Raw genomic sequence first — 22,472 nt, 5'->3', positions numbered from 1 at the left:
TCATGTGTAATTACATGATTCTGACATATAACAACATTGAGGAAATGAACAGAAGATAGGACTTGTATAGTTCAGAATAGAGGTTGACCGATTAATCGGAATGGCCGATTTTCAGACACCAATTTGGCCGTTTTTTAAAGGTTTTTTTTACACCTTTATTTAATCTTTATTTAACTAGGCAAGTCAGTTAAGAACACATTCTTATTTTCAATGACGGCCTAGGAACGGTGGGTTAACTGCCTTGTTCAGGGGCAGAACAACAGATTTTTACTTTGTCAGCTCGGGGATTCAATCTTGCAACCTTACAGTTAACTAGTCCAACGCTCTAACCACCTGATTACATTGGACTCCACGAGGAGCCTGCCTGTTACGCGAATGTAGTAAGCCAAGGTAAGTTGCTAGCTAGCATTAAACTTGTATTATAAAAAACAATCATAATCACTAATTAACTGCACATGATTGATGATATTACTAGTTTATCTAGCGTGAAAAAGGACTGTCGTTGCGCCAATGTGTACCTAACCATAAACATCAATGCCTTTCTTAAAATCAATTCACAGAAGTATATATTTTTAAACCTGCATATTTCGCTAAAAGAAATCCAGGTTAGCAGGCAATATTAACCAGATGAAATTGTGTCACTTCTCTTGCGTTCATTGCACGCAGAGTCAGTGTATATGCAAGTTTGGGACGCCTAATTTGCCAGAATTTTACGTAATAATGACATAACATTGAAGGTTGTGTAATGTAACAGGAATATTTAGATGCCACTCGTTAGATAAAATACAGAAAGGTTCCGTATTTCACTGAAAGAATAAACGTCTTGTTTTCGAGATGATAGTTTCCGGATTCTACCATTTTAATGACCTAAGGCTCGCATTTCTGTGTGTTATTATGTTATAACTAAGTCTATGATTTGATAGAGCAGTCTGACTGAGCGGTGGTAGGCACCAGCAGGCTCATAAGCATTCATTCAAACAGCACTTTCGTGCGTTTTGCCTGCAGCTCTTCGCAATGCTTCAAGCCTATAAACTCCCGAGATTAGGCTGGTGTAACCGATGTGAAATGGCTAGCTAGTTAGCAGGGTGCGCGCTAATAGTGTTTCAAATGTCACTCGCTCTGAGACTTGGAGTGGTTGTTCCCCTTGCTCTGCATGGGTAATGCTGCTTCGAGGGTGGCTGTTCTCGATGGGTTCCTGGTTCGAGCGAGGAGAGGGACAGAAGCTATACTGTTACACTGGCAATACTAAAGTGCCTATAAGAACATCCAATAGTCAAAGGTTAATGAAATACAAATGGTATAGAGAGAAATAGTCCTATAATTCCTATAATAACAACCTAAAACTTCTTACCTGGGAATATTGAAGACTCATGTTAAAAGGAACCACCAGCTTTCATATGTTCTCATGTTACTATTCCCCAGGTCGTTGCTGCAAATGAGAACGTGTTCTCAGTCAACTTACCTGGTAAAATAACGGATAAAATAAACTGTTCTGAACAAGGAACTTAAACGTTAGCTTTCTTACATGGCACATATTGCACTTTTACTTTCTTCTCCAACACTTTGTTTTTGCATTATTTAAACCAAATTAAACATGTTTCATTATTTATTTGAGGCTAAATTGATTTTATTGATGTATTATATTAAGCTAAAATAAGTGTTCATTCAGTATTGTTGCAATTGTCATTATTACAAATATATAAATTAAATTAAAATCGGCTGAATAATCTACACAAATTACAGCACTACAAGTCATCCATCCATAGAGCAGGGAGACAGGCACAGGCCTCCAGGACCAATGTGTGCTATGTAAAAGTAGCCCAATCATACATTTCGAGACAGATTGAGATCACTCTTTACATATTGAAATGTATTTATTTTAAAGCAGATAGATAAATGACTGACACAACCCATAACAAAAGTTCATAATGTAATACCAGATAAGCAAATGTAAAAAATAAAAAAAACATTGAATGCAAAATTGTTGGTATGTTTACAAAAAGGTGTAAAGTTTATCATTTTACTGTTAATTCAATGGGCTGCAGCACTTGAAGCCTCTGTCTCTCTGTGTTGTTAACAACTCTCCTCTGTCTCCTACCATTTTTCATACAGAAATCTCTGAAGTTTTCTCCCACAAAGAAGAAAAGGAAGGGGTCCAGGCAGCTATTCCCTGTGGCAAGACAGAGCGTTACCACGGCGGCCTTCCGAATACCTTGGAGATAGCTGCAAGAATCCACACAACCATTTAGCTGAGCATTCCGCTCTGCTGCCAGGAAGAAGGTTCGTACTACATGATAGGGCAAGAAGCAGATCATGAAGATGCCGAGACCGAGGATAACAAGGGCACAAGACTTCCTCCTGGAAGGCCTCTTCATCCCCTCCACCCCAGCCCTACACTGCCTCAAGCTGAGCAGCACACACGCGTAGCAGACAGAGATGACAGTGAAGGGCAGGGTGAAGCCAACCACCAGGGCAGCACGGTTCAGGACGATGATGGTGCCAAGGCTGCTGCCCAATTCCAGACAGCGGGTCCGCTCTTCCCCCTCCTGGATAGTCCCAGAACTCAGTAGGGGTGCGGAGGCCAGGGACACAAAGATCCAGATGAGTAGACACCCTCCCCAACCACAGGATCCCCCCTCCAGATTCATGAACGTATAGGGGCGCGATACGGCCAGGTAACGGAGGACACTCAGGGCCAGCAGGAAGTAGACAGAGCCATACATGTTGATATAGAATACGTAGGAGACCAGGCGGCAGGTGATGTCCCCAAACGGCCAATGGGAGTCCAGCAGGTAGTATGCTGCCCTGAGTGGCAGTGAGCACACCAGCATGAGGTCAGACAACAGCAGGTTCAACATGTACAGGTTAACTGTGGTGATACTCCTCTTCCTCCTGTACATGCTCAGAAAGACCCAGAGGGAGGCACTGTTGGCTATCAGGCCCAGGAAGAAGAAGAGCAGGTATGCAGCAGGAAACACGCTGCGCTTGAAGCTGTCAATGGGACAATCGCACGTCAGATTCCTCACCTCTGATTCCAAACTCATATTACCTGTGAATAAAGGGAGGGAGACACAGGTATGGAAAATGTACTGCAAGTACTGGAAGGTAAAAAGACAGCAAACAAAAGACTGAAAAGGTGAATACTAATAGTACATTATGTTGAGGCATTTAATTACCTCTTCGCATTTAATCTACTCTTCCGATGCTACCTATTTACCGTACATTTTTACAGCCACATGAGGGGCATAAAGACAGAATCTGATTATATGCTTTACTATCAGATGTTGTGGTTACTTTATAAAACTAGCCAACAACGACTGATAGATTTTTAAACCTGTGTTTTTCTAACAAAAATAGACAGAGCCACTTTACAGGAACTATTTTTCACATAGTGCATTTAAGTTTTCAGAACCCTTCCCTTTTTCCACATTTTGTTACATTACAGCCTTATTCTAAAATGGATTAAAAAATAAACACAATACTCTAAAATGGATAAAAAAAATAAACACAATGTCCCATAATGACAAACCAAAACTTTTGCAAATGTGTTTGCCAATGTATTACTAATAAAAACAGAAATACCTTATTTACATATGTTTTCAGACCCTTTGCTATGAGACTCGAAATTGAGCTCAGGTTCATCCTGTTTCCATTGATCATTCTTGAGACGTTTCTACAACTTGATTGGAGTCCACCTCAATTGATTGGACATGATTTGGAAAGGCTATATAATGTCTATATAAAGGTCCCACAGTTGACAGTTCATGTCAGAATAAAAACCAAGACATGAGGTCGAAGGAATTGTCCGTAGAGTTCCGAGACAATATTGTGTCAAGGCACAGATCTAGGGAAGGGTACCAAAAAAAGGGTACCCAAGAACACAGTGGCTTCTACCATTCTTAAGTGGAAGAAGATTGGATGCACCAACACTCTTCCTAGAGCTGGCTGCCGGGAGATGACTAATAACTAGATGGTCACTCTGACAGAGCTCCAGAGTTCCTCTGTGGAGATAGGAGAACCTTCCAGAAGGACATCCATCTCTGCAGCACTCCACCAATCAAGCCTTTATGGTAGAGTGGGCAGAAAGAAGCCACTCCTCAGTAAAAGGCACATGGCTGCCCGCTTGAAGTTTGCCAAAAGGCACCGAAAGACTCTCAGACCATGAGAAACAAGATTCTCTTGTCTTATGAAACCAAGATTGAACTCTTGGCCTCAATGCCAAGCGTCACGTTCGGAGGTAACCTGGCACCATTCCTACGGTGAAGCATGGAGGTGGCAGCATCATGATATGGGGATGTTTTTCAGCGGCAGGGATTGGGAGACTAGTCAGGATAGAGGGAAAGATGAACAAAGCAAAGCAAAGAGAGATCCTTGATGAAAACTTGCTCCAGAGCGCTCAGGACCTCAGACTGCTGCAAAGGTTCAACTTCCAACAGAAAAACAACCCTAAGCACACAGCCAAGCCAATGCTGGACTTGCTTCGGGACAAGTCTCTGAATGTCCTTGAGTGGCCCAGCCAGAGCCATTTTAGAATACGGCTGTAACATAACAAAATGTGGAAAAAGTCAAGGGGTCAGAATACTTTCCGAATTGATGTCCAATGTCTAATTATAATATTTTGTAAATTAATGATATTAGACCAGTGGTCTCCAACCCTGTTCCTGGAGAGCTACCCTTCTGTATGTTTTCGCTCCAACCACAGTTGTAACTAACCTGGTTCAGATGATCAACAAGATAATTATTAGGAACAGGTGTGCTAGATTAGGGTTGGAAGGAAAACCTATAGGACTGTAATACTCCAAGAACAGGGTTGGAGAGCCCTCTATTAGACCTAGCTGATCAGCTGTTGATTTATTTCAGGGAATCTGGTTTCTCATATGTGGATTTAGTATTCACTCGTTTCAACAAGACTAATATCAAATATAACAAAAATAAACATGAGAAAGTTGACAGTACCTCTTTCTGTGGTCCAATACTGTTGCATACTTGTCATCAGTCCAGTGAACCCTGTTGAATCAGTCTTCTGATGGCTGTGGTAGTAAGTGTCTGAACTATATCTGGAGAAAGCCAAACAGAAATGAGTGCAATCTCTTTCTCTACAATGCCTTTAGGGTTTACTCGGGGTGTGACTTCCTCTGATGTATTGCAATACCACTCTGCTGCTCTCCAAGTCCAATTCTACCTCATTTGCCATTGTAAACAGTTCACTGAGGCTATTCAACTGCTATGCAAAGCAACTGTGTGTTCAATTATGTTTTTATGACAAGGCTGTAGCTTTGGGTAAGTTAAGATAACATTTGAAATATGATTGAGACAGTTTATAATGGAATATACAGTTGTCACCGTTTTTGACAAACCTCTGTGCATGCAATTAGATCCACTTAAGTAGTTTCACAATGTCCTATAAAAAGCAATGTTATAGTGAGTTTTACAGTTTTTACTGTAACATGCAATGTTCATGTTTTCATTCCATGACAGGCTCTGACCTGTTTTCTTCTGTTTGATTCAACCTTTCTGGAGCATCAGAGATAAAGATCAGTTTAGCATCCGCTCTACACCAAAGTAAAAACAAAACTACTGAGCATAAACACTTCTTCTGATGAACAATCTCTCCAATCCTAGTAACCCACAGTTTTCTTGACCTGAATGTGTAATTTTCGCTGAGCGAGGATGTATTGAACAGGATGTATTATTGAAATGATTCAGTACCTCACTAACAGTGACATATCATCCAAGTGTTACTTATTAAATATTTTTGAATTAAGTACCAAGAAGTACCAATCATTATTACCATCTTATTTGAGGTCAACTACCTGGTAATTTGACTGTCCCCATAAAATAAAGTGTAACGACCAAAGCAAAAAAATTAACCATAAAACCTATAACGTTTTAGACAATGGTAAAAACAAAGGTTTTATTATAGCTTTAGAGAAAGACAGAAATATACAATTAATCACATAGGAAAATCTTTTCCAAATAATTTTAAGGCAGAAAAATACCAAAACATATGTATTTAACATAACATATGTTTAACAATACCTTTGCTATAGAACATGCATTCATTTTCAACGTAAAATAAAGTAGATCCTTAACGGAAATGTTGTTTGTCACCCATCTGTCACCCCTTTGGGGGGAATAAGCACTAAGAACCCTCTGTAGTTACTGTGGTTAGATTAGAGCGTCCTCTAGTGGAACAGGGGACTGAGACTGGAGACATCCCTCCTGCCTCACTGTGTAAGTTTATTGGCAGAATCTGTTAGAGCTGGTGTGTGATTGGTGACCGTGGCAGTATGGGTAATTTCGTTTTTTCTACTGGCCAAAATGGTCTGGATGCACATTGTAAGCTGTCGAGGGGAATCAGGGAAAGATGTAAGGTTAAGCAGTTACAAGTTAAAGGTATATCAAAACCAGAAAGAAAAAATAAAATGTTGAGAATTGCGGCTTACTGATTGTTGTTTTGCGAGAAGGTCGTGATATAAGGCCTGTCGTCGCTCTCACTCCTTGTCATTGCTGGTTTTCCAGGTCTGGGCCAGGGCTCTCACCTGCTTCTCACCTACACTTGGGTTATCTTGCCACTGTAAAAACACAAGTCATTGTAATGCGCATTTTATTTTTTCCACACAATACTTCGAGCCATCAGTGTAATATTAAATACTAATATAATATGAATGTAATATAATATGAGGGACTAACCAAGCGCAACACATAGTCATCCAGGGAGAGGTTCAGTAAGGAATGCAGGGACTTGATGGCCTCGTTGACCTTCTCACAGCTAGAATAAATCATGTTCTGTTTTTCAGGAGAGAGACGCATTCAAATGTTAATGTGAGAGGCATCTATCCACTGACAGATAATCCCAAACAGAAACTTTAGAGATAAGCAACTGATTATCACACAAGTGTGGTGGTGAGACAGGCCTGATACTTTCAGCTGCCCATTAGTTTTCTTGTACAGGGATGACAGACTGACAGCCATAGTTGTGGAGGTGGAGGGGCTGGGAATGTTGGTGTTCATGTGTTCTGCCTTGTTCAATAAGAAAGCACCCTTCATTGTGGAGAGACAAACATACAGATGTTTTTACACATCATACATATATCATTCACACTTGACTTATTTTTGAGGAACAAGAGTTCAAGTAAGGAAGTCGCAATGACTCAAAACCACAATTACTCTATGTTTACAGGCAAGAGCAGAAGAGAGGGGGGGGGGGGGCGAGCTCCCTTCAATACATGACCTCCATCAAGCGGTGACAGAAAAATTGCTATAACGTCCAGCAAACGGTACCAGAGCATCGGCTCACAGACGAAAGCCATAAGACTGCTAATTAGTTAATTACAGTGCATTCGGAAAGTATTCAGACCCCTTGACTTTTTCCACATTGTTACATTACAGCCTTACTCTAAAATGAATATAAATAGTTTCCACCCTCATCAATCTACACAAAATACCCCATGACAAAGCAAAAACTGTTTTTTAGAAATTCTTGCCCAAAAAAACCCTACAAAAAACAATGTAATATCACATTTACATAAGTATTCAGACCGTTTACTCAGTACTTTGTTGAAGCACCTTTGGCAGCGATTACAGCCTCAAGTCTTATTGGGTATTGCGCTACAAGCTTGGCACATCTGTATTTGGGGAGTTTCTCTCATTCTTCTCTGCAGATCCTCTTAAGCTCTGACACAAAATAAGTATTTGGTCAATAACAAAAGTTTATCTCAATACTTTGTTATATACCCTTTGTTGGCAATGACAGAGGTCAAACGTTTTCTGTAAGTCTTCACAAGGTTTTCACACACTGTTGCTGGTATTTTGGCCCATTCCTTCATGCAGATCTCCTCTAGAGCAGTGATGTTTTGGGGCTGTTGCTGGGCAACACAGACTTTCAACTCCCTCCAAAGATTTTCTATGGGGTTGAGATCTGGAGGCTGGCTAGGCCACTCCAGGACCTTGAAATGCTTCTTACGAAGCCACTCCTTCGTTGCCCGGGCGGTGTGTTTGGGATCATTGTCATGCTGCAAGACCCAGCCACGTTTCATCTTCAATGCCCTTGCTTCTGGAAGGAGGTTTTCACTCAAAATCTCACGATACATGGCCCCATTCTTTCCTTTACACGGATCAGTCGTCCTGGTCCCTTTGCAGAAAAACAGCCCCAAAGCATGATGTTTCCACCCCCATGCTTCACAGTAGGTATGGTGTTCTTTGGATGCAACTCAGTATTCTTTGTCCTCCAAACACAGTTATATTTTGGTTTCATCTGACCATATGACATTCTCCCAATCTTCTTCTGGATCATCCAAATGCTCTCTTGCAAACTTCAGACGTGCCTGGACATGTACTGGCTTAAGCAGGGGGACACGTCTGGCACTGCAGGACTTCAGGCACTGCAGGATTTGAGTCCCTGGCGGCGTAGTGTGTTACTGATGGTAGGCTTTGTTACTTTGGTCCCAGCTCTCTGCAGGTCATTCACTAGGTCCCCCCGTGTGGTTCTGGGATTTTTGCTCACCGTTCTTGTGATCATTTTGACCCCACGGGGTGAGATCTTGCGTGGAGCCCCAGATCGAGGGAGATTATCAGTGGTCTTGTATGTCTTCCATTTCCTAATAATTGCTCCCACAGTTGATTCTTCAAACCAAGCTGCTTATCTATTGCAGATTCAGTCTTCCCAGCCTGGTGCAGGTCTACAATTTTGTTTCTGGTGTCCTTTGACAGCCCTTTGGTCTTGGCCATAGTGGAGTTTGGAGTGTGACTGTTTGAGGTTGTGGACAGGTGTCTTTTATACTGTTAACAAGTTCAAACAGGTGCCATTAATACAGGTAACGAGTGGAGGACAGAGGAGCCTCTTACAGAAGAGGTTACAGGTCTGTGAGAACCAGAAATCTTGCTTGTTTGTAGGTGACCAAATACTTATTTTCCACCGTAATTTGCAAATAAATTCATTAAAATAAGTACTTTTTTGCCCCACTGTATATATATATATATATACATACATACACACTACACTGACACTCATTCACATTCGCACTACGTACTGTTCTTTATTTTACTCTTATTATTATCTATCCTGATGGATAGTACCCTGCCTTTATGTACATATCTACCTCAAATACCTTGTACAGCTGCACAGTGATAAAGTACTAGCACTCCCTGAATATAGATTCCTTCTTATGTATTTTATTCCTCGTGTTACTATTTTTTTTAGTATAATACTGTGGCGAGGTTGCAGTTATCTGTTCTATGTCAAGACTAAGTTGCCTGAGAGTCACCAGATTGTGATAGAGCTGATATAATTAAAGATGGACTTTGATAACTAACTCTGACTTGTGTGTGTGGTTTGCTCCCATGATTTGGTAAATAGAGTACATTTCCACGACAGGATGTCTTCCCTCTAACGCACAGCATTGAGATTGCCTGCAATGACAACAAGCTCAGTCCGATGATGCTGTGACAACACCGCCCCAGACCATGACGGACCCTCCACCTCCAAATTGATCCCGCTCCAGAGTACAGGCCTCGGTGTAAGGCTCATTCCTTCGAGGATAAACACGAATCAGACAATAACCCCTGGTCAGACAAAACCGCGACTCGTCAGTGAAGAGCACTTTTTGGCAGTCCTGTCTGGTCCAAAGACGGTGGGTTTGTGCCCATAGGTGACATTGTTGCCAGTGATGTCTGGTGAGAACCTGCTTTACAACAGGCCTACAAGCCCTCAGTCCAGCCTCTCTCAGCCTATTGCAGACAGTCTCAGCACTGATGGAGGAATTGTGCGTTCTTGGTGCAACTCGGGCAGTTGTTGTTGCCATCCTGTACCTGTCCCGCAGGTGTGATGTTCGGATGTACAGATCCTGTGCAGGTGTTGTTACACGTGATCTGCCACTGCGAGGATGATCAGCTGTCTGTCCTGTCTCCCTGTAGCGCTGTCTTAGGCGTCTCACAGTACGGACATTGCATGCAATTTATTGCCCTAGCCACATCTGCAGTCCTCATGCCTACTTGCAGCATGCCTAAGGCACATTCATGCAGATGAGCAGGGACGCTGGGCATCTTTCCTTTGGTGTTTTTTAGAGTCAGTAGAAAGGCCTCTTTAGTGTCCTACGTTTTCATAACTGTGACCTTAATTGCCTACCGTCTGTAAGCTGTTAGTGTCTTAACGACTGATCCACAGGTGCATGTTCATTAATTGTTTATGGTTCATTGAACAAGCATGGGAAACAGTGTTTAAACCCTTTACATTGAAGATATGTGAAGTTATTTGGATTTTTACAAATTATCTTTGAAAGACAGGGTCCTAAAAAAGGGACGTTTATTTTTTTGCTGAGTTTATATGTAATCATACAATGTGTCTCACAATCATATTACAGGAGATAGGTAGACAAACACAGCCTTCAGCTGGCCAAAACTGTACACCCTGAAGATGCTCTGGATGTCATAGGAGGGATTCCACGAAGCATCAAAAATGATGACCCTGTTAGCTGCTACCAGGCTGATCCCAAGGGGAGTGAGTGTGATCTTAAAAACAGACCATCTCATCAATTCACATTAGGTCTACAATTACTGATGCCTTGCCATATTTTGCACTCCCAATTTTTCAGTTTTTGATTTGTTAAAAAAGTTTGAAATATCCAATAAATGTCGTTCCACTTCATGATTGTGTCCCACTTGTTGTTGATTATTCACAAAAAAATACAGTTTTATATCTTTATGTTTGAAGCCTGAAATGTGGCAAAAGGTCGCAAAGTTCAAGGGGGCCAAATACCTTCGCAAGGCACTGTACTATCGATTGTTTTGGCCCATTTATCATTAAGCAAGGAAGAAGAGTGCACAAAAGTTATGGTCTTCTCTTCACCCGTTTTTGCTCTCGTGCCGTTCATATTTAAATGTTGGATGACATGTCAACAGATGCCTTCATTAATGGTCTGCGCTGCTTCAAAGCCATATGTGGTGCAGTTCGTCAGATTAAATGTGACCAAGGAAGCAACTTAGTGGGAGCCAAAAATGAACTGAAGGAAGCACTCAAGAAAGTTGACATGGACAGGCTGACTGCGTTTCTCGCTGAGAAACAGTGTGACTTCAGCATGAATGCTCCCCCATTCAAGTAACGTGGGCAGCGTCTGGGAGTGACATATCAGGACAGTGAGAGGTGTCCTTAGCTCCACACTCTCTTATGGTAGACTAGATGATTCTTCTCTACGAACCTTTTTCTAGGAAGCAATAGCAATTGTAAACAATCGCCCACTCACAGTTGACATCCTCAATGATCCAAACACCCCTATCATCTGCTTACTATGAAATCTACCACAGCTCTACCTCCTCCAGGCATGTTCATGAGGGAGGACATATACGCTCGGAAAAGGTGGGGGCATGTTCATTATCTAGCAGAACAGTCTTGGAGTCGCTGGCGAAAAGAGTATCTAGCCAACATCGCCATCAGGCAGTGCTGGCACACCCAGAAGAGAAACCTGCGAATCGGTGTGATGTGATGATGATAGACAATGATCTGCCTAGGAATGAGTGGCGTTTGGGTAGAGTTTCAGAGACTACTGTTGATAAAGATGGACTAGTAAAAAGTCAAAATATGTGTTGGTGATCAGGTGTTAGGCAAGACAGGCAAGCATCTCACCAAGCTGTCAGTATTATAACGACCATTTCAGAAGCTGGTCTTGTTGCTGGAGACTGGTATCTAACCATAATCTAATACTTTTGAATGGTTTGTACTATGATTCCATAACTTTATGATACCCTATTTATGGTCATTTAAAGTACAGAAATAATTTGTGCTTTGTGTTTACCATGTAAATTGCTCCAAATCACTCATGGTTTGGTGGGAGTGTAAATGAAACCCTAAAAACAAGTGTCAGACCACAATGTAAATTGGACAGTGCAGTTAAATGAAGAAGAATTTAAGCTTTCTACCAATATCAGATATGTCCATGTCCTTGGAAATTTTCTAGTTACTTACAACCTCATGCTAATCTGCTAATCACATTAGCTCAACTGTCCCGTGGACGGGACTCCGATCCCTAAATACATTTTTACAAATAAACATTTTGACAGCATGTTTTTTGCCTATTTTACGCACAAAGGGTACATGAGAAATGGGCGCGAGAGAAAAAGGAAAATGACTTTTTTTGTACACGCGTCCTAGAAACAAAGTTAAACTTAGCACCTAGCTGGAAAGAGAACAAGGTATTTACTGTCTTTCAATATTGGTCTTGTTGCTGAAATCTTTCTAATTCTTTACGGATATTTGTATTGTAATTGATTTTCTGAAGTCTGCTAGGAATATAACATTATTAGCTGTAGCCTAGCTCCAGTGTTGGTTCTGGCTAAAATTAGTTAATCTTGCACCACATTAACAAGCTATTAGCACGTAATCAACTATTTGGGTAGAAATTCTCATGCATATTGATGCATTTGATGTACGAAGCATGCCAATGTAAAGTTGTGTAAAAGTGTATTGTTTGGGCACTGTATTGTTTATATTGTAAGAGCATTTTTGGTTTGTTTCTCCATCAGCTCTTACTGTGTTTATGGAAATGGTATCGCATTAAACTTTCATGAACCATCAGTTTGAGAGTTGACCATTCATTCAGCTGGGGATGCGACAACAAGTGATTGGTTACCTCATCAACACTGAAGTCAGACAGCACAATATATGAGGGTTGCTGCTTCTTCTGTAGATAACTACGGACTGATTCCCTCTCGACTCTAGAGGTAGATGATGTAGAGCTAAGGAGACAAAAGAGCAGAAAGTTATTTCACTAATGCACATGTGATGCACATGTAATGAAAGAAATGCACATATAATGAAAGAAAATTAGGTTTCTTTCCTGGTTAGCAGCGCTGACCAATAAGGAGTCTTATCTTTTGAGCATCTGTTCATTGCCCTCGTTCTCCGATTGGCTCAGCTCTTCACTCATACCAGACTCTTCCTGCTGTGATTGGCTATCATCATCACTACTCTGGCTATCCAATTTCTCACCTGATGCACTGGAAGAAAGCAGAGAATGAGTTTACTCTGGGTAACAGAGCCACTCCACCACTAGGGCACTGATGGTATCCAATCATAGTCGTACCACAGAACCCATCCCATGCAAACCGTTGGTTCTTCTAGACTTCCTGACTTTCTGCTCAATCCCATTTTCATCAGCGGTTTTCTGATCACTTGGATTTCCATTGTCAACGCTGAGCTTGTGGCGTAGCAGACGATGTCTGTGACGTGTTTTACTGGACTCAAGAGGTCAAATTGGAAGTCTCCCCTGCAGCAGAAACAACATGGTATATTGTCAGGAGGACATCATATTCCTATAGTGAATCTCAATGCAACCTGTACACTAACACACAGTAACACAGGGTGATGGTTTAGATCACAACAATAATGGGCCTACTAGATCACAACAATAATGGGCCTACTTTAAAATGTTCAGTTACTAAGCAACAGGTGATGTCAGATAAGTATTTCAGCCTAATGTCAAAAAAATTGCCTTATTGAAAGGAACACTAAATTGAGCTTATTGCTGCATCTCAAAATAAACTTGAAATTGTAGCGGTGGTATGGAGGGATCACTCACCATTCTCATCTGAGCTTTCATCTTTCCCATCTTCTTGCTCCTTCTCTTCCCTGTCAGACTCATCATGTGATGACTCCACGTTTGAAGAGAAATCCTCCCCCGATGAGTAGTTGGCTTTGATTTGGGCCAAGAGCATTTTCTTAGCGATTCTTTCAGAAGCAAGGGAGAGAGGGAAAGGGACCGGGGGATAATTTTAATGATCATCACATCAAATCCATCAAGCACTGATTAATAGGTTTATTCTCTAAAGGAACTTGTCTTTATATAGAAATTAGCAAACAAGATGCAGGATTTCACATTAAACTTAATATTACCAGGAGATACATTTATTCTAGAATTAATGAAAATAACAAGGTAATGTTAGCTATTCTAGTATCATTTTGCAGTCCCCGGCCTGCAAACAGCCAACAATATAGTTTAAGTGACTATGAGAGGGGAAAGGCCATTGCATTAAGTAGTTGAATGTTTTCTTTACTGATGTGAATACACTAGATGACGAAGAGTATGTGGACACCTGCTCATCAAACATTTTATTCCAAAATCATGGGCATTAATATGGAGTTGGTCCCCCTTTGCTGTTATAACAGCCTCCCCTCTTCTGGGAAGGCTTTCCACTAGATGTTGGAATATTGCTGCAGGGACTTGCTTCCATTCAGCCAAGAGCATTAGTGAGTTTGGGCGATTAGGCCTGGCTCGCAGTTGGCATTCCAATTCATCCCAAAGGTGTTCAATGGGGTTGAGGTCAGGGCTCTGTCCAGGCCACTCAAGTTCTTCCACAACAATTTTGACAAACCAATTCTGTATTGACCTCGCTTTGTGCATGGGGCATTGTCATGCTAAAAAAGGAAAGGGCCTTCCCCAAACTGCTGCCACAAAGTCAGAATCGTCTAGAATGTCATGGTATGCTTTAGCGCTAAGATTTATCTTCACTGGAACTAAGGGGTCTAGCCAAAACGATGAAAAACATCCCCAGACCATCATTCCTTCTCTACTTAACTTTACAGTTGGCATTACCAGATTACCAGCTGGCCAAACCCAGATTCGTCAATCGGACTGCCAGTTGGTGAAGCGCGATTCATCACTTCAGAGAACGCGTTTCCAGAGTCCAATGGTGGTGAGCTTTACACCAGTCCAGCCGACACTTTGCATTGCGCATGATCTTAGGCTGGTGTGAGTCTGCTCAGCCAGACACCCATTTCATGAAACTCCTGACGAACAGTTATTGTGCTGACGTTGCTTCCAGAGGCAGTCTGGAACTCAATAGTGAATGCTGCAATCAAGGACAGACGTGCTACAGCAAATCGGCAGTCCCGTTCTATGAGCTTGTATGGCCTACCACTTCACAGCTGAGCCGTTGTTGCTCCTAGACATTTCCACTTTACATTAACAGCAATTACAGTTCACCTGGGCCGGTCTAGCAGGGCAGAAATTTTACGAATTGACTTTTTGGAAATGTGTCACCCTATGAGTGTCACATTGAAAGTAACTGAGCTCTTCCGTAAGTCCATTCTACTGCCATTTTTTGTCTATGGAGATTGCATGGCTGTGTGCTAAATTTAATACACCTGTCAGCAACAGGTGTGGCTAAAATAGCCAAATCCACAAATTTTAAGGGGTGTAGACATACTTTTGCATATATAATGTATGCTGTGAGCAAATAGAGCTAAAACACTGTCAAGGACAGTTTCACAATTTTGTCTTAACGCAACACATTGAGGAGTCAAAAGTCAGGTGACTTAATGACCTTGTAAACAACCCCTCCATAACAAATATCTAAGACGTATCACTCAGAACAAGATGAACAAACCCAGTCCTATGTAGAATAAGGAAGACATACGAGACATCATAAAGGGTATTAATTTATTACAACGAATAGTTTCTCTTACAGAGTTCATTCAATTACAAAAGTAAGAACATATCCTTGTTTAATGCATGCTCTACAAGTAACAGGCCTCTACAAGGCTAACACTACAGCACCTCAGAGCTAAAGACAACATAAATGATTAATTCAATTTGAAAATACGTTTTCTAACCACTGTTTTTTTAGTTGGTACGAAAGAAAGTTTGTAAAGGGTAAAAAAAAAAAAAACAGGGTCAAAATGGTTTTGTAGGGCATTTTCCAAGTTCGATACTCTGAAATACATGTACTTATCCATTTATACATGAATATGTTTTGCAGAAAGAATCCTTTTGGCAGATAGTAATAGTTGAACGAAGCCTCTGATGAAGCCTCAGCGCGAAGTACGTGTACATGATGAGGGCCCCATATGAGGCAGTAACAAACAGCAGCGGCCGGCAACAGCCTCGGCCTGGGCCTTACCTCAAGTGTTTAAACTGGGAAGAGAAAAGTGGAAGAAAAAAAGACACTTCACTACATACTCGTCTCACAGCAATGTTGTAAGGCTGACCTCAGAGGTCACAAAGTTGTGGTTGAATAAAATGCATTACAACCACTCCACAGGACCAGCTTTCAGAGCTGTTGCTTAGGGCATCAAGCTCCTCCAAAGTGAAATGCAATTGCATTTAAACTTTCAATAATTTTAAATGTAGCTAAATGGCCAATAAATGTGGCCTTGCATGCAAAACAGACATGAAAATACTGAAAATATGATTATGGATCAAGTACAATAAACAAAGCATACAAGAAATTCAGCTTGGTGCCTGTGGTAAGAAAGAAAAAAAAGGCTCCAAAATACAGTACAGTAGGCCTAATAATCAGTGTATTTGGTATACTGCTGTTTAGCATCACAAGTCCTCCTTCTCTGCTAAGCCCTCAACCTGTCAGAAGCGATAAATCATCCATTTTAAAATGGAATCAAGCAGAATAGATTGTATTGCCAGTCTGTTCAGAGAGAATCGGATCATCAACCCATCGTATTAGTACGAGTGAGAATAGCAGCACGTAAAACAGCCACATCACCACTGGCATATTGCACATGAATGTTATCAATATATCAAAGAAAGAAATGTCCATATGGTAACCATATACCAACAGAATTACCAAATACTAGCAGAAACTTCTATGATTTTACAATGACTTACAGAAATTAGCTAAATCCAGCAGCCACAAGGGCAGTGGTGGAAAAAGTACTAAATTGTCACACTGGAGTAAAAAGTAAAGATGCCATAACAGAAAATGACTCAAGTAAAGTAACCCAGTAAAACAGTACTTGAGTTAAAGTGGCTTAAAATTGACTTAAGTAGTGGTGGAAAAAAACACTTAATTGTCATACTTGAGTAAATGTAGAAGCTATACATCAAATTCCTTATATTATGCAAACTATTTTATTCACGGACAGACGTATGTTTGACACCCCTGCTATAAGTCATCCTTATTTCTTCCACATACAGTATTCTTTTAATTTTTTACAAAAATTAATAACTGTATTCTGAATATTTAAACTTATTTTAAGCCATGTTAAGGATTTGATTGTATTATTTGTAGGCTGGGGGGGCGTGCAATCTACCTTAAACCAAATTGAAACTGTAAAAACGATAATCAAACAACATTCATAGTTTCTTGACTCAGTCTAGTTCATTAATAAATCCCAGAAATTAAAGCTAGACAGTCAAGGACCATCGCAAATTCCAAAAACGACGGATAGGAAAAAAATAGCACATTTTGACGGCAAGGAAATATCAAAAATATTCTGTGCGGCCTTCTGGACCTCATTTAAGACTGAATGCGGCCCCGGGGAGGGAAATAGTTTGACACCACGGACTTACAGAATTGTTAACCAATGAGAAACTATGAGATAAAAATAATTTGTTTAATCTGTTTTAATAAGTGTATTATGCTTTTGTGCAAACTGATGCATTAAACAGCATTTTCCCCTTCTGCTAATAGACACGTCACATTTAACTTCAAATTAAAGACAAAAATGAATTAAAGAATAGGTAATCAACGAAAACAGAGTGGCATAAGTGGCCTATCATTTATAACATAGCCTAAGCGAGGTATGAGGAGGGGTTTCTCCCTGCACTTGACATGTACCTCTGAACTTAACACTATAAATTATATGGGATAGCTGCTGGTTTACTGCAGCTGCGAGTTGGACGAGACCGGTTCGATTGGGACAGGGTCTTGACAACAGAGGAGTCCCCATTATTAGCACTCAACTTAGGGTTCCGTGGCATGGCCTTTCTCCTGCGCCTAGGGTGTGTTACAAACGCTATGTCCGTTCGCTCTGAACCATACCTATTTTCTGGATCGTCATCATCTTCTGCTGCCCAAGAAGGCCCAGACTGGGGCTGCTCTTCATCACCTACAGAGTACAAAAAAAATGGAGGTTAGTTCAACATTTGGCAAAGGAAATCTACACTGCAAGCTGAAAATGGTTACAATACAGCTCATGAATGCAGTGCATTGTCTAAAAAGTACAGAGAAAGTGAGAGACCAGCTCACCGGACGACTGGTGGAAAGCTGCTGCCCCCAGTAAAGCCACCTCCTCAGTGATAGGCTTGATCTTCTGGTCACCACTGACATCGCTAGACTCAGAGTCCAGGTCCCCCTCTTCTTGACTGGAAGAGGATGGCGTCTGCTTCAGTCTATGCTCGGATTGAGGTGTGCTTTGAGGCTTGGCTGCCTGGGTATTACCCTCCTTGCTGGATGTAGATTCATCCTCTTTCTTGACCTTCCGAGGTCTGCCCCTGGGCCTATGTTGAGGACTATCCTTGCTGGGAGTAGGTTCATCCTCTCTCTTAACCTTCCGAGGCCTCCCCCTGGGCCTGGTCATGGTCTTGATCTCCTTCTGCAGGTCCGGATCGTCACTGGAGGAATCAGAGTCAGAGGAGCGGTCTGGCACCTTGCGTTTCCGGACAACTCTTTCTGGAGAGAGGGGCGTGTTCTTCTTCAGGCCGAAGAGGCATTTCTTGGTCACACTCCGATGGTCTCCATCGTCACTCTCGGCTTCGTCTGAACTACGCGTCATGGCGGCCCGCTGGAGGACAGCTGGGACCTCATCGGAGTCAGAGTCATCAGTTCCTCTCCCAAGCCCTACCTCGTCAGCTCCTTGAGGCACTTCAGCATTGGGGCTGGTGTCAGGGTCCGAGTCACTCTCACTGTCTGCACCCGAGGGGGTCGGCTGGGTCTTGCCCTCACCTGGCCTGCGCAAGGGTGTGGTCTTTACCCGAGGTGAGCGTCTATTATCTGGTTCCTCTTCCAGTTCCAGAGATTCACTTCCCTCAGCAGATTCATACTCCCCCTCTGTTACAAGTTCAATAGATTCACAGTCTCCCTCCCGTTCCTCCACTTTTTCTTTTCTCTCTTCCTCTTCCTCCTCTGCCTCCAACTCCACTTCCACCTCCAACTCTGGGGGGCCAGAGAGTGGCTCTTGTTCAACAGGGGCAGGTGAAACTTGCACCACCAGTTGTTTTGTCACGTTGCAAGCATCTTCTCCAGGCTTGGAGTTTTTCCGCGGCCTGCCTCTACCTCGTCTGGGAATTATCTCTGTGCCAAGGACACCTTTCATTTCAATTGAGGACGAAGGCCTTCCATCATCCATAAAGCCATTTGAGTCTGAATCATTCTCTTCCAAATGTTCAGCTGCAATTTTCTTTAAGTAATGAAGGCCATTCTTATCAGAAATGTCAATTTCCACACAACCCTCTTGTTCTTGTTGAGGTACATCAGTATCATCAAACGTGGGGTTTTCGCCACCATTTGGCAAACCCATCTCTCTGAACTCCTCCAAAAGGGCTTCCTCCAGAGCCGTCTGAGACTTCTTCAGACCCTTCAGTACTGACTGGAAAGTCTTCAAGTATTGTAGCTTTAACTCAGTTGTCTGTTTCTGCTGCATGCCACCTTGAATGAACTTCACAAAAGTTGTGTTTACAGTGTTTGTAGAGTCCACCAGGTTTTTAGCCTTTTTGGCCATCTCCTCTGGAATTTGAAGGGTGTTGTAGTTGAACACAACGTGACCATCCATGCCACTATGGTTCCAATGACCCACGGGAATGTTTTGAGAATGCCTTGGATGGGAGTCATAATGTCCAGATTTTCCCTCGCCCCTGCCCCTCTTGCGGTGGTCTGGCCACAAATGCCCCAAGTTGTCAAGGACGTTGTCACAAGCGACAACCAGGTCCAGAAGAGGCTCTGGGCTACATACATAGCAGTACCACTTACTCTCCTCATCCAGGATGCCAGACAACTCTTTTCGCCCCAGGTTCCGCAAAATGCATTTCTTACAGAAGGCATTGGGGCAAAAGTCGCAGCAGATCAGGTTTCCCCCCTCTGCACACCATCTGTAAAAAGCAAATATAATAGATTGAAGTAATGATTAACGTAACAACCTGTATGTTTATTAACATCTCAGGATTTGCTTGGAGCATCTGGTTGTATAAGAGAACCACCCCATCATACCTGCACTGTTCATCCATGCCATCACAATCCTTGCTGATATCATCACTTGAGTAATACTTGAAACAAGACTGAGAAAAAATAATAAGACAAGAAAATTAGGAATGGAGCCCCTAAAAATGTAGATGAGCTCAACAACATTGTTGGAGAATGCCCATTATAACCAATGTGATATTAAGCCTATTTATTTCATTGACCCATTCTTTGACAGACCCAGGATCCTCTCACCTTGCAAATAAGAACTTTGAGTACTGGATGCTGATAGAAGGAGTCCCTCTGGAAGTGGTTAACTTGCTGGCCACAGGCTGTACAGCTAACAATCTCCAAGTGTTCCCCACCTACAAACACAGACAAATCGTCATTCTGCGGCACACTATTTTAAGGTAAAGGATATCTCTTTTCCCATTAATTAACGAAAGCTCACCTCCACGTCTCCTAGAAAAAGCTCTCTTCAGACTGCCAGATTTTCCACAACGGAATTCGGGACCTCTGAAGTCATCTCTGACATTTTCCACTGGCTCAGGCCTCACCAGTACAGTGCCTGTGCATAAGACATGTAAAAACCCATGAATGAAGACCAAAGCATTTTCAGTTCATAAATGCATTATTACATTATTCATTTTCAGTGTAAATATCTCCGTACAGGTTCATTGCAAGCAGTAGTAGAACAACTAACCTTTCGGTAATCTTGTTACATCAGGATAACCGTTTGAATTGATGATCAAGCCGTCATCATCATCATCACTTTCATTTGAAGCACCAGATTCATCCAGTCCACTGTGTTTAATCACAACTGAAGGTTTTCTGTAATACAAGTGACATCCATTATAGTATGCACATACATCAAAATACTGTGTTTTTATGTTTCCCCATCCATAAACAATGTACATGAACTATCAAATTAGTCAAAATATCAGAAGGAAGCCCACCTCCTGGAACCACATCCAGACTGCTTCAAGGTGTCGGTTGAGGTCTGTTGAGGCTGTATTCAACAAGAACATTTTACAAATATATCTTCTAGATCTGCATCAACACTGAATACTCTTTGGTCTATAACCGCATAAACGGATACTTCTCATGATAATACCTCAAGAGGGGTTCGGTCTGTTGAGTGTGGCTCCACACAGTCCTTGTTTGTCATACCTGTGAATTAAAAATCAGTAGGCAATTGTGAGTCACTACTAATATTACAACAAACACCACCACGCCTGAGTTAAAGTTTCACTTATTAAAGTTCTCACCATCAGGACTTTCTGTCACCAGTCTGTCCTCATCATCCTCTGGAGCATGAGCCAAGAATTCATGCAGTTTGGTCACCAACACATCGAGCTTGCTCGTGCCAGGAGGAACGCTAAAAATAACGAATAGAATGACCAGTAATTAAACATGTCCTCAATCATGCGAGTTTCTTTCAACACCCCCCCCCCAATCGGTCCATTTCCTTCAGGCACAGTTATTATCATGATTCAATACTTTGCTAGTAATGCATTCCAGATCATTGACAAAACAATTTAGTTAGCTAACGTTAGCTAGCTAATATTCGCTAGTAGCTATCATTCTTAAATATCAAACAAAATGAATAACTTTGGGTACAGATATGTGGCCATATTGATGCACGTACTAATTTTATGTAAATCTTACAAGTAGCACTAGAAGCTTCAATGTGAGAACTGACTAACTAGCTACTTTAGGACTATCTGCAGCAAATAAACTAGCTAGTTAGCTATTGCTTGCCCGATTAGCTTGCTCAGGCAGCTGGAGACCTTTGCTATATTAACGTTACCTGAGCATCTCTGAGGACATCTTGAGCAGGTCAAATGCACCTTATGCAAACGGCGCACTATATGGGCTTATTCCCCCCAATATTTCACAATTACCCTCATTATTGCAAGTAATTTCTGCTCAGATTTCTAACACAATGCCAGACACCGACAGAGGCGCTAGCTAAGCAAAAATGGCGCTGTTTCTCCGATGCCTTCGTCATTGCGACTGCGCAGACTTGAAAATGGGCGCGTTCCAGTCTGTAGACCTACCACAGAAAGAACAATGAGCTAGTTATAAAAATATATATATTTGGGCGTACTGTATCTCGGTATAAAGAATGTAACTGTGTTCGAAAACTCAAACTGTATACTACCTACTATTAGTTAATTTTAGTATACTGTAAACGAAACGTAGCATTTCAATTGAGCCTACTACAGTTTCGCCTGTCTACCGGAAGTTGATTATGTTGTTATGCAACATCTTGCTAGCTTGTTAGTGTAACAAATGACTAGCTAGACATTTTATGATTTCGGGTGTTTCGTAAATTCAATCTGGAGTGCGTTTGGGCGTTCATAAATACAGAGCATTGTCAGATTGTCTGTTTGTACATCCAGAGCCCACACTGGACACTCTGGCTGAGGAATAGGGTTGAACCGAGTGTTCAACGGCAGTCAAGCACCCAAGCTAACTGGCTAACGTTGGCTAGCTACTTCCAGACACAAATGAGAGAACACTTCACTCTGACCATTTTACTCACCCTAGCAGAGATGGTTAGGCTG

General features: G+C 41.8%; 1 protein-coding gene and 1 pseudogene across 3 annotated transcripts; both read right to left on the bottom strand.

Annotated features, from left to right (window-relative positions):
* Positions 1-1,855: 1,855 nt before the first annotated feature.
* On the bottom strand, positions 1,856-6,831 carry LOC110536832 (cysteinyl leukotriene receptor 2-like). 2 transcript variants are annotated; one of them, XM_090192137.1, is made up of 4 exons: positions 6,694-6,831; positions 6,447-6,575; positions 4,957-6,344; positions 1,856-3,049 (listed from the first exon to the last, which is right to left on the bottom strand). In XM_090192137.1, the coding sequence occupies exons 3-4, from the start codon at positions 4,991-4,993 to the stop codon at positions 2,016-2,018; spliced, it is 1,071 nt and encodes a 356-aa protein (XP_090048263.1). In that variant the 5' UTR covers positions 4,994-6,344; positions 6,447-6,575; positions 6,694-6,831; the 3' UTR covers positions 1,856-2,015. The 2 variants fall into 2 exon arrangements, with proteins under 2 accessions (XP_090048263.1, XP_090048262.1); XM_090192136.1 differs by having other exon boundaries at positions 4,957-5,057.
* A 6,081-nt stretch (positions 6,832-12,912) lies between these two features.
* LOC110536831 (chromatin remodeler ATRX-like) lies at positions 12,913-22,138 on the bottom strand (annotated as a pseudogene). Its single transcript, XR_016484972.1, has 13 exons — positions 21,713-22,138; positions 21,171-21,280; positions 21,017-21,072; positions 20,859-20,911; positions 20,606-20,733; positions 20,354-20,470; positions 20,158-20,267; positions 19,933-20,000; positions 17,977-19,814; positions 17,770-17,836; positions 13,572-13,720; positions 13,077-13,259; positions 12,913-12,990 (listed from the first exon to the last, which is right to left on the bottom strand). The product of XR_016484972.1 is annotated as a chromatin remodeler ATRX-like (transcript).
* Between the last annotated feature and the right edge of the window lie 334 nt (positions 22,139-22,472).

The sequence above is a fragment of the Oncorhynchus mykiss genome, chromosome 12 (genome assembly GCF_057628025.1).
Source record: "Oncorhynchus mykiss isolate SJ-2025 chromosome 12, ASM5762802v1, whole genome shotgun sequence".
Taxonomy (NCBI): Eukaryota; Metazoa; Chordata; class Actinopteri; order Salmoniformes; family Salmonidae; genus Oncorhynchus; species Oncorhynchus mykiss.
The sequence above is the reverse complement of the archived record's forward strand: the minus strand, read 5'-3'. Positions and strand labels throughout refer to the sequence as shown.